At 39.3% G+C, this 12,744-nt stretch overlaps 1 protein-coding gene across 1 annotated transcript; it reads left to right on the top strand.

The window, feature by feature from the left end:
* The first annotated feature begins 1,560 nt into the window (after positions 1-1,560).
* urm1 (ubiquitin related modifier 1) lies at positions 1,561-12,504 on the top strand. The gene is made up of 5 exons (XM_020638065.3): positions 1,561-1,646; positions 3,508-3,578; positions 9,037-9,118; positions 10,972-11,020; positions 11,598-12,504. Exons 1-5 carry the CDS (start codon positions 1,612-1,614, stop codon positions 11,664-11,666), a joined length of 306 nt encoding a protein of 101 aa, XP_020493721.1. The 5' UTR covers positions 1,561-1,611; the 3' UTR covers positions 11,667-12,504.
* The last annotated feature ends 240 nt before the right edge of the window (positions 12,505-12,744 follow it).

Raw genomic sequence — 12,744 nt, 5'->3', positions numbered from 1 at the left:
GCCCCTGCACTGACTCCTCATTAACACATGAATGAAGGCAGGGAAAGGCCCGCTAAGGCTTGGACGCCAACAGAAGGCTGCGGATTTGCAATTCAAACCTCCTAACCCCCCCCCCCCCCCTCCAGCCCCTGTGTACTGGGACTGGAACTGTCACCAGTATGATTGAGGATGTATATAAGAAGGGAGAGAGGGATCAAGAGAGACAGATGTGCATTCACACACTCATGCCATGCTTATACACACTGTTATATTGACAGGCACAGTGCAAAATCATGCAGCCTTGCAAATGCACAGTGCATGAGAGAAGGAGAGAGCGGCTGCAGCTGCTGTACACCAATGACTTTCTAGTAAAATTATTTTCTAAAATAAAGTCTGAGAAAATACAAATTCACAAATAGCCAGTCCATACATCTCTCAATTGCTTAAAACCAAATAAACATCTCTGACTGTCTTTCAATCCATGAACCTGCTCAGTGAAGTAGAGAGCTCTAACTGTTCACAGAGGACAAACCTGTAAAACTAATCAAACCTCCAAAATATGAGCCAATTTTCACTTTTAAACCTATAGGTCAACACTTTCTATGTCCCACACTGTCTTTGACTTCTCATTATTTACCACCATGTTCCCCCTATCAGCTTCACTGTCTATGTATCTTTTTAAAGCACTTTTTAAAAATACATTGAAATGCACATTTACTGTGTGAAGGCATATTGCTGTATACAATTTAAGTATCTTAACCTTGACTTTGGATTTAAGTCGTTATTATTTGCAAGGCTCCACAATCAATGTTTAACCACTGTGTAGAGCAAATTCAATAATAATAACAGAAGTCCACAATGCTTACATGTTCAAGTAAAACATACATACATACATAAATACAAACAATCAGATTTAGAATTTGAATCTAATTGAATTTGATTAAAGGTTCCTTGGCTTTTCATTTAAGGGGGGTGGGGCGTGAAAGCCAATTGATGTAAGCAAATTGTTTAAAAGAGAACAAAATCAGAATTATGATATTCCCTTTTTAAATCAAAAACTAGTAGTGTGCAAACTTTGGGGTATTTTTCCTTTTAAACTACTTTTATTTAATATTTGTGTGTAAGCAATGTAGGCTACTTGATAAAAAGGAAAAAAAGGAAATTGTATTTTGACAACTTGAAGAAAGAAAGAAAGAAAGAAAGAAAGAAAGAAAGAAAGAATGAAAGAATGAAAGAAAGAATGAAAGAAAGAAAGAAAGAAAGAATGAAAGAAAGAAGAAAGAATGAAAGAAAGAAAGAAGAAAGACACAAGAAAGAAAGAATGAAAGAAAGAAGGAAAGAAAGAAGAAAGAATGAAAGAAAGAAAGAAGAAAGACACAAGAAAGAAAGAATGAAAGAAAGAATGAAAGAAAGAATGAAAGAAAGAAAGAAAGAAAGAATGAAAGAAAGAAGAAAGAAAGAAGAAAGAATGAAAGAAAGAAAGAAAGAAAAAAGAAAGAAAGAAAGAAAGAGAAGATGTGACAAGCTTGCTCATTTTGGTGATTTGGTAAAAGCAGAGCCGTTTCCAACTACCGTTTCCAACTACGTCACTTCCGCTTCACTCCTCCAATACTTCCTGCATGTGCCGGCAATATGGCAGCGCCCCTGAGCATTCATCTGGAGTTTGGGTAGGCGAATTGAAAAGTATTTTTTTAACAGTTTCGTCAGCCTGTTTTTATCTTCTGGTCGCAAGTTATGTGGGGACAAAATGTTAAACGACCGCTGCGTTTGAATATTTGGCCGACATAAGTTTTCGTTTATTTAAATTAGACCTCGAATCAGAGGGAAAGCTAGCCGACTGATGGACTTGTGTTTGTTTATGATTCAGACATCACCACGTCGTGTTGTGGCGTGCGGTCTTAAACATGGGGAGTGAGAGGTTGTTGTGTTGTCTACAGAACTGGAAAAACTCTGAACTGTCATGCAGCATTAATGAAAGCCACACAGTTTGGTGTGCATTTCTGTTCGCTGACTGACTAAAACATCTTCTGAGTCAATGAAGCGCAGACAATGACACATTTCATACTGAGTAAATCAGTCCGTACCCAACAACACGTCTTATCTGTCCTGGTTTCCGACGCAGGAAGGAAGTTACTTACTTACTGATCACACTGGAGGGAAACACACAGAGGAAGGAATGAACACAAGACAAGAAACACTGAGGACAACTACAAAATAAATACATTAAACACTGAAGACACTGTAGAATGAAAAGTCAAGAAACACTAGAACATAGAGGGAAACACCAGAGAAGAATGAGATCTAAAAGATAAAACCATATAACTGTGAAAAACTAAACTAAACAGAACAAATCATGACATAACTAAAGTTGATATAACGTTACAAAAGGCAAGTAAATCACTTTCCATTAAAAACCTCAGAGCTCAGACTTCATCACAAGTCTGATTCATCACAAACAGGAGGACCTGAGACCTAACTAGGAATTGGCTGCTGTAAAAGTCGCCCTACTTAACACATCTCTCCCTAAGGACTCGACCTGATTTGAGACAGGAATGAACATCAAGTCTCAAGAAGAAGAAAAAAAAACCCACAATGATAAAATAAAAACAGATTCATGTTTCATCTGTAATGCTTTATGCAGGGTGTGGGGGGGGGGGGTACAATGTTAGAATACATTGCTATTTTTTTAACATTTTGATATCCAATAGGGTCCAATCATTTTCATGAAAAGAACGAGTATGTTCGAGTTATTCTTAGAAAGTGTCTGTCTGTCAGCTGGTGCACATCAGGTCAGCAGATATGCAAAGGGAAAAAAAAAAAAATGACTCCAGGCAAGCATCGGATGTAACAACTGCACTGTGGTCCTCACACACTCGTCAAGTAATATTTATACGAACATTTCCGACCCAATTACCTTCATTTCGTCCAGGAAATAAATAGATAACTTACCTTCAATACTGTTGCCTTATTTCTGGAAAACTGCTCGTCAGATGAATGGATAAAATAACCAGGAGCAGATATGAATCAATACTTAATCACAGAAAATAAACTTAAAAAATAGTGTTTTAATGTCTTGCATTTTCTGTGATATGAATACAAGCAGAGGTGTAGAGGAACAACTGTAGCTGCTTAAGCCTTGTGACGAAAGCCAAAACCACCTCCCATTTAGTCTCAATGGTTCCTTTTAAGACACACACCTGACTTACTCAAACGTTAATTCATCTGTCTATACGGCTGCCTCACACTCAGAGAAATGGAACGAGGAATAAATGGGTTTCGTATATGTTTACTTAAGACCTGTTACTTCAGTTGATCTACCATTATAGTCGAAAATAAGAATAAACGGTTCACTTTGGACCTCTAAAATTAAAAAGTAAAAGTCGAGGGCTCATTGGTCACTTTCAGGCATCAGACACAAACACGTATCCTGTAGAACCACCAGAAAGGATTTCTCTTTTAGGGTGGTAGTGCCACATGTCATGAATTGCACACTCTTAATTGATGTATTTGACTCCCTTTTTTGTTAAGCGGTGGAGCAGAGCTGCTGTTTGACGGTGTGAAGGAACATCATGTGACTCTTCCAAGCCAATCAGAGCCATGTGAGTATCAGCTGTCACCTGTCTGTGATCGATATAAAGAGAGAGTCTTTGTGCAACGGTGACGTCCATACGATTCCCTTGTTTTTTTTTCTTCTGTGGTGGCACGAAGTCAGACAGTATCATCGCAGAGATCCATGTGATATGAAGTGTTTCTTTTGACAATATTTACATTAGATACATTTTTTCTGAGGTCTTGCTCAGGGTGAGAAGCGTTTCCTGTTATCATGTCTCTCTGGTGTGCTCTGGGTATTTGACAATGTGTTGCATCAGATTCCAGATTGATCAGCAACTGAAAAGACAATAAACAGAGACAATCTGAAGGGCTACTGCTGGGGCGTACTTTAAGTTTACACACAGTTTGACAACTCATTAGCTGTCGGTGTAGCTAATCTTAGCCTCCAGACACTTCCCTACTAACACTAGCTTTCACTTGGAATAAATAAATAAACATTAGTGCTGACATTAAGACTCTTACTAGCTAGCATTAAGCCATTTGGCATTGTTATTTCACAACATGGTAGGACTTTTTTTTTTCTTCCAGTAACTAAATCATTACCTAAAGTCTGGTTGAGATTTATCACATAAAAATGAAAAATCACCAGTGTAATGTCCTTATTACACACAATTGTGGCTATTATCTGAAAACAATAGACATCCTGCAGAGAATGATTTTAAGGATTTTAAAATAGTCACTTTGCTCCACTGAGTAGAACTTGATTCTGTCCTTTAATGTATGATAGTGATGAAACTGACAGAAAAATGTGTCTTTGAGTAAAACTGCTCATACAATATAGGAACAAAAAAGACGTGATCCTAACTAATACTCCATATCAAGGTCTTGAATGACATGTTTCAAGGTATAGATGAACCTATCATACAACAGGAATATGTTATTAAATGTGTTGATAATGCAGACCTTTCACCAGCATGGTAGCAGTATAATAGATTTTTCATTTGGAAGTCCCTGTCATCAGTTGCTTTGAAGTTTTCCTTTTCTCATTTTGCTCTGTGACTGTGCAGCCGTTTGTTCTGTTTCAAAACCTTGTTGCCTCCTTTATTTGTAATTTTTTTGCCGACTCGTAATGCTTATTGACATGCGTGTGTGAATTAGTGGTTTTAAAGGGTTTAAACTTGAAGTGCATGATTTTCTCTGTGATATATGAAGAGCAGTGCGGGTGACAGAGCTCACAAGCAGTTTGGTTATTTCAGTCGCTCATATTTCAATTAATAAATACTTCATTGCTCTCCACAGGTTCCTCTTTGATTACATATATATTCTTGCTTGGGAGGGGGGTGATTTTGTTTCCCATAGGACACAGGTCATTCAGAAAAGCAATACAAGTACAATTAAGTGCAAGAAAAAGGACGGGCTGTAAATGGAAGTATTGAAGATTTCTGAAATATATAAATGTGTGAGAATTTTTACGTGTGTGTTATGTAACAAAAAAAAAAAAAGTGGGGAAAAAAATCTGTGTCTTTTGTATTTAACTGAACAAAGGGTGTTCATCCACGGCGCTCATGTTACCACGACAACAAAAAGACAAAAGTTGACCACAACAGGGATTGCCAGAAAGATATGACCTTGCTACACCAACCAACCTGTGTGTGTGTGTGTGTGTGTGTGTGTGTGTGTGTGTGTGTGTGTGTGTGTGTGTGTGTGTGTGTGTGTGTGTGTGTGTGTGTGTGTGTGTGTGTGTGTGTACATGTACAAGCTGAGATGTTTGCTATGCGTTGAATGAGCCTCGTACTTTCATGCTTTAAATGTCGCAGGTGCACAGACGTTCTGACATAACATTTCCTGGTTGATTTACACATTGTGATCATAAGTCCGGTCTGCTTGTGTGTCTGCTGATCCTGAAAATGTTGCTCCGAACTAATTTCGCCTCACACATTAGTGTGCGTTTGATGAGTGTGTGTGTGTGTGTGTGTGTGTGAACACAGACGGGGTGCAGTGGAGGCAGATATAATTGGTTCTGAATCCTTCGTATTTCTCTTTGACCCCAGTCGGTGATTGATGACCCTCGACTGAAAGACCCCACCCCCACTCTCTCTCGCTCTCTCTGTCTCTCTCATTCTCTCTCTCCCTATCTCCCACACAACAAACCCCCCCCCACCCTGGTCTAAGGATCACACACTTTCTGCCCCTCGTATCAGCAGAAAGATGGATAGCTCCCCCCTCCTCACATGACCGTCATAATTGCACAAAGACAAAAAAAGCCAAAGGAGGAGAAGAAAAAAGGGGGTAAAAAAAAAAAAAAAAACTGCACGCACAAAAGAAAAGCGGTTTTGAATCGGCGTCAAAATGGCGCCTTTTCCCTCCCTCCATGTATCTTTTCCCACCCACGCAACGCAGATATCCCAAGATGCTCTGGGAGCGCGTGACGCATTTTCCCCCTCGCTATCGTCTGTTTGTTCTTATTTTGCTCCCATCCTACCTGGTCCACAAAACGCCTTCGAATAGCTTCACTTTCCTTCTGCTTTCCTCTCTCAACTCCTCATTTCTTTACATTGTCCTCCATTTTTTTTTACGCAGTCCGTTTCTACAAAGCAGGCTGGTTTAAAGACCTGTGTGTAACCTTTTACAAGAGAGCCATTAAAAGGACAGTGTCCCGTGACTGTTTCTGTTGTAAAATCTCAACCGATGAAGGTTTGAATTATTATCGACCTGTGTATCGAGCTACGGCAGATTTGTATTTTCTGTGTGCAAAATTGTACGTGTCTGCTTGTGTGTGTGTGTGTGTGTGTGTGTGTGTGTGTGTGTGTGTGTGTGTGTGTGTGTGTGTGTGTGTGTGTGTGTGTGTGTGTGTGTGTGTGTGTGTGTGTGTGTGTGTGTGTGTGTGTGTGTGTGTGTGTGTGTGTGTGTGTGTGTGTGTGTGTGTGTGTGTGTGTGTTCAGGTAGAGACAGAAGAAATAGAGAGAGAGGGAAGGAGAGCAGGTTTATGAGAGAATTAAAGCGTGTGTGAGTGACTGAGAGAGAGAGAGAGAGAGAGAGAGAGCGCACAAATGAAAAAGTAAATGGGCGAGCAGATGAAAGAGCGAATAAGGGGTAATGGTGGAGAAAAATTACCCATAGTGAAGAACAGAGAGAGAGAGAGAGAGAGAGCAAAGGAGTGACCACAAAGAAGGAGTTATGACTGCTGTGGTGATTAGTTCTGTTTTTAGCCCCGCAGAGGTCAATATTCACTGCCTAGAACTCTTCTCTGTGTGTGTGTGTGTGTGTGTGTGTGTGTGTGTGTGTGTGTGTGTGTGTGTGTGTGTGTGTGTGTGTGTGTGTGTGTGTGTGTGTGTGTGTGTGTGTGTGTGTGTGTGTGTGTGTGTGTGTGTGTGTGTGTGTGTGTGTGTGTGTGTGTGTGTGTGTGTGTGTGTGTTGCAAAGGGAGGTGTTTGTCTTTTTTATATGGAGGCCAGGAACCATAGAAAAACCAGCACTATCATTACACTACTGAGCAGGCCGACAGCACTGCAATTAACCTGCACACCGTTTCAGACACACACACACACGCTTGGAACTGTACGTGCAGACACACACACATGAACACACGGACACACTCTAACACACTCATCACATATCATAGCCACAGTGACCGCGCAGGTGCATCAAGACATTTTCCTCATTCTTGCAACTCCATTTGAAATGCTGAAGGATAGGCCTTTAATTTAGATTTGTATGCCTTATTTTTTGGGGGGGTATATTTTAAAAGATAATGTTTTTTTTCCCCATGTTTGTGTTTGTACGGTTAATATTTTTTTTTTTTACGATTGCTTGTTCTTTGAGCTCATTTCTGTGATTAAAAGAGAAATACAATGAAATCTTATATTTAGCAAATGACACAACAGGCATTTTTGTCCGATATGTTGACCTGATTTAAAAATAAATTCAAATTAATCTAATTGTAACACATCTGTAAAATTATTCTCATAATCCTGGAAAATACAGTTGTTCTGGTGGGTGTCTGAATAATAAAATGCACCTTTAATTTCCCAGTAATCTTACAATCTAATAGAGTGATTTATTGAAGTATTTTTCTCGGCTGTGGTTTTCTGAATGTATTTCTTGTAAAAAAAAAACTGCATCATCTTCATGTGATGTCAGCTCTGCCTTTCATCCAGCTGAACTCCTGAGTCCCCGTGTGTTTCCATGTCTACCTGCCATGATTTCTCGGCTCTCCTTGCACCTGGCTTGAGATGACTTACCGTCGTCCTCTCACCCTCTGTATCTGCTCCATCGGCTGCTGCTGCTGCTGCTGCTCTCCATTTTTTCTCGCTTTCCGAAACATATTTGCTCTCACTCCCCTCCATTTCATCAGTCTCTCCTCATACATTTGTACTCCTTCAACTCCATTTTTAAAATTTATTTCAGTGTAGGCTAGTAAAGGAGGCCGTTACTGTTCATTTTAAGGTCGTCGTGTGTGTGTGATATGGCTACCAGCGTTTGCTGTGAGGCTCGCGAGTCATCGTCCTCCTGTACATTAAGTAGACAGCTGTGATCATACACACACGCTGCACTCTTAAACGCCACAGCCAAAAAAAAAGGTCACTACCAAAATGAGACCGTTGGTATACAATTCCAATTTTGTATATAGGCGAAACTCACTTCTCAAGGAAACACACCAAGCATGAACACAGACACCACCTTAAATCTTTACGTTACCAGCTGCCATAACTGTAATATATTCATTATTGCTTGTTTAGTGGGGATTTATCCTAAAACCTCTCTTTGTCGTTGCCTTTGTGGCTTTCCGTCAGCCGGTCTGAGAGACGCTCGACCTATTGTGGAGACAAGGTCAAGCTGATTGTTGAAGAGGTCAGACTTATAGAAAATGAAGGCAACGCTCAGATTGAGGCAAGGGCCATTTAATGATCGACTTCTTTATAGAAAAATATTATTATTAAGGTGGAAATACTGTTCATTTTATTATTTAAAAAATCTCTGAAAAAGTATACCGCTAGAGACACTTACATTGTGTTTTTATTATTTGCGAAATAGATATTTTGGGGAAGGTTCTGGCTAAATATAAAAAAATAGTTATTTATTCAAAAGTTGGAAATGACGTTTCAAGCTGACGCTCTCTGCTCTCAGTTAGGTTGACACACACACACACACACGTTTTATTTGTTTTATTTCTTTCTGTACAAGGTATATAATGTTGCTCTTGGCCATTGACTCTCCTCAACCCTCCCCCCAATTTCAGAGTCCTCTCCTCCCCCCTGAACATACACTTCCACTCATAAATATACATGCACACAGACACACACACACACACGTATACGCAGCTTTGTCCCGCCTGGTGCTCCCGTCGCGTCACATCGACCGGGAGGCTGGAACCATGCACCTTGACCCTCAACCTCAGACCTCTGACCTCTGTTGTCTGCCTCTGTATGAGCTTTAATGTGTGTCTGTGTGCGTGTGTGTTTGATAATTGTGTGTGTGTGTGTGTGTGTGTGTGTCTGTTTTTCAGGGGACGTGAAGCAGCTGCTGGTCTGGATCCAACGGAACCTGCTGAAGGAACGGCCTGAGCTCTTTGTCCAAGGAGACTCTGTGTGAGTGTGTGTGTGTGTGTGTGTGTGTGTGTGTGTGTGTGTGCACTTGACATACACTTGATCTCATTACATCAATACAACCCTACAGGATTTGTAATACACACACACAACCGCGTGATCAAAAATGTCACTATCAAAAATGTTTTAAAAGATGTGATCAAAAAAGCTGTGAAGTAACATCTGTCGAGGTTTAAAAAATGTGAAAAAGAAAGGAACGTAGACGTTGCATCGAAGAGATTTCTGCAGCATTTCTCCTGCAGCTTAAAACTGCTCGGAGAAAAAACCAGAGTGTAGCCTTCAGGTTATGGGTTTCAGTAAGATGATTACCTGTGAGCAAGTGTGCATTGTGTGTTTGTACGCACACGTGTGTGTGTGTGTGTGTGTGTGTGTGTGTGTGTGTGTGTGTGTGTGTGTGTGTGTGTGTGTGTGTGTGTGTGTTTGGGTCCAGGGCTCACAGCAGTGTTATAGGACTGGCTGACTTTTACTTCTGCCTTTGTGCAAGACTATTTATAGCTCCACCTAAACCAATGAATGTAGTAAAAGCTAGGCTACCTATAAACCTTAAAGATTAGGTGTGTGTGTGTACTTTATGGAGAGAGCACACATTGTTTTGAGCATACCCTCCTTAAGGTGTTTTTTCATTTTCTTATGTAAAATATATCTAGTGGAATTAGTTTAGAATCTTAAACCTTTGTAATTTTTTGAACACAGCCCTGCTGCTGCTGTTGTGTGTGTTCATGCTTCCTGTAGCTTCCTCGCATGTTGCCCTTTCTCACTGACGTCATAAAGCGTCCACAAGGTGGAGAGGAGCAGCATGAGATGAAGCAGTATCTATCACGCCATCCACATTACACACACACTTTTTTTTATTATTAAGACTCAACCCATAGGTGCCTGATGTTACCTCCCCATCATCCTCTTTTGAGGGTGAAAGGAGTTTTTTTTTTCAAGGCTTTATCTGTATGTAACATTTGGACAGACAAAAGTCACTCTCCACTTTTAGATCATTTTAACATTTTAAAATTTAACATTTGAAATGCTCCATGTATATTTTCAGAAACAGACGATTAACTGTGCATGGCATAAGCAGCAGTGAGAATAATCCAAAAGTTCCTATTGATGACCTTGTTGATGTGAACATGAACATAACACACAAATACTGTCACACATGCTGAGTGATTATATTAAATTAAATACAACAGTCTTTACACTGGAACTTAACACAATTTATCTTGACTTTATTATGTGTTTTCAAATGATGATTAAAAAAAACCACCAGACTACTCCCAAGCATATGTGTAAAAATGTATCAAAAAGACAGTTAAAAGCAGTAATGTCATTTCTAGACGTTTCTTTAGATATTCTTAAAATGATCTGTGTTTTTAAGAGCAAATGCATTGCTTCGATCTGAAATGTTACAAAGAAATAACCTCTGTCCGTAAAAAGAGGCTGGACTACAATTGTTGAAAGTTATCAGTAGTCATAATGAAGATATGCTGTGATTGCAGATTTAAAGGCTACATTCGAAGACAAAATAAAGGATATACCTCAGAAAGCAGTTTTTTTTTTTGTTCACATTTTCTTTAGAAAACCTCTCTTTATAGTGTTTGTATTTTAATGCATCTCAAATTGGGTGTGTTTTCTCTTGATTTTCTATTTGTTTAACAAATAGAAAATCATTTCAATTTATTTTATGTGAAATAAAATGTTACATTTTTTTTTTCTCTATATCTGTGAAGGCATTCCAGCTCTACCTGTCTTGTGTCTTTTATACACGTGTGTAAACGTTTGCTTGTGAGTCAGTGTTACCTTTGGGAAATGTGTCTGACCCGTAGCCATGTGTTTTCCCTCAGGAGACCTGGGATTCTGGTGCTTATCAATGATGCAGACTGGGAGCTAATGGTGAGCACTGGGAGCCACGTTCAATGTCAGATAGTGTGTGTGTGTGTGTGTGTGTGAGGGGGTGTGTGAGGGGGTGGGGGTTCTGCAGACATCAAAACATGCATTATTTTTATTTTATGCGTTTTAGCTTGTTTGTTTTCAGTATGTACAGTTTTAGTGTAATATGATGGAGGATCGTGCATTCAGCTGTGTTTATGTATTCATCCATATATTCTCTTAGCTACGTAAGGAATGCCTGTGTTCAAACAGGAGCAGGATGAGTGTGTGTGCGAAGGTTAGCCACTAAGATTGTTCATTTTCTCCAAGTCACTTCATGTTTCATGTAATGTAAACGCAGCAGCAGGACAAGTTTGTCCTTGGGGCCTCATATATCTGAACATGTATTTACATGCACACACAGACTGAACGCTTCAATTTGAATCCATTGATTCAATTACAGGACGCAACACAGGATGTAAATGAAATGAAAAGTTTGTCATTGATTGGAGAACATGGGGAACACAGGAGTATTTTTCCTCCTCTGACTTCTATAGAGGTGTTTGGATATTGAACGTTCTGTGTGTTTTCTTAACCTCAGGGGGAGCTGGATTACCAACTACAAGACCAGGACAACGTGGTGTTTATTTCCACCCTTCATGGAGGATAAAAAAAACAAACTGGTTTTAGGAAAAATACACATCTCTGTAACAGCCTTTCTCTTCACATGCTCTTTCTCTTTACCCCCCTCACATCTTAAACACGTCACCCCATTGGATGCAGCCCGCACCGTGACATCTAAGGTGATTGGTGTTGGTCTGCAGGTATGAGTGGAAATTCAGAGATGGTTACCGAGAAAAATTTGGATGGAAAAAACGGTGAGACAGGAATTCTGTGGACGTCTGTGTAAATACCAACATTTTTTATATATAATACTGGACAGGGTTAAAGGGCAGACACACAAAGCACGGGTTGTATTGGTCACCTCACAGGTGTGTGTTTGTGTAGGTGTGTGTTCATAACTATGGTTGGTGTGTAAACCTCCCTGCATCCTCTATTCCAGCATGACTGTGAAAGTCTGCATTACCTTATCAGAGGGACAATAATGACCTTCATATCATAAAAATATAAAAAAGCAGAGGTTACATCCCCCCGATAAGCATTTTATTTGAACATTTTGTAAATAGTTCAAAACACACTCTTAATTGGTTTAAGCAGATATAAAGACGTTATGAGTCTCCATCATTTTATCTGTCGAATATTATAACTTTTCATAAAGTAAATTTGTCAGATACAGAGAGTCCTGTCCAGTAGCCAGTTGCTGCTTCACATGGTCACTGAAATACACATAGTAGTATAATGGTTGATCAAAAAAAAAAATGTCTGGCCATTTTCCTTAAAAGTGTGTTATAAACTTTGTACTAAATAATTAATTGCTGCTTATTAATATGAATTATGGAGTTAAAGTTTTCTTTTTACACTTCGTGATTAAACAAAATACATTTTTATTTAAGGGCTTTGTTGTCGTTATTGCTTCTGATATACCTTCTGAGACTATTTTTTTGTTATTTTATTTATAAGCAACTATACATTTGACTAAATTATGTATATTAAATGTACATTATCCGAGATTTGTTTTTACGTATTTATTTTTGGATATAGCATTATCCCACGTTCAATCCTGGTAAGAGGGACTATTTTCTGTCTTTAAGTAGCGAAATAGCAAATGGGACAGGGTTCATTAAATT

Source organism: Labrus bergylta, chromosome 17 (genome assembly GCF_963930695.1).
Source record: "Labrus bergylta chromosome 17, fLabBer1.1, whole genome shotgun sequence".
In the NCBI taxonomy this organism is placed as follows: Eukaryota; Metazoa; Chordata; class Actinopteri; order Labriformes; family Labridae; genus Labrus; species Labrus bergylta.
Note: the sequence above shows the minus strand (reverse complement) of the source record. Positions and strands in the feature narration are given on the sequence as shown.

Bases quoted from the DNA above. Each gene is read 5' to 3' on its own strand.
- urm1 (XM_020638065.3), top strand. From the start codon at position 1,612: ATGGCAGCGCCCCTGAGCATTCATCTGGAGTTTGG. The intron at 1,647-3,507 runs GTAGGCGAATTG...TTTTTTGTTAAG, and splicing joins AGCATTCATCTGGAGTTTGG to CGGTGGAGCAGAGCTGCTGT. The intron at 9,119-10,971 runs GTGAGTGTGTGT...GTTTTCCCTCAG, and splicing joins TTTGTCCAAGGAGACTCTGT to GAGACCTGGGATTCTGGTGC.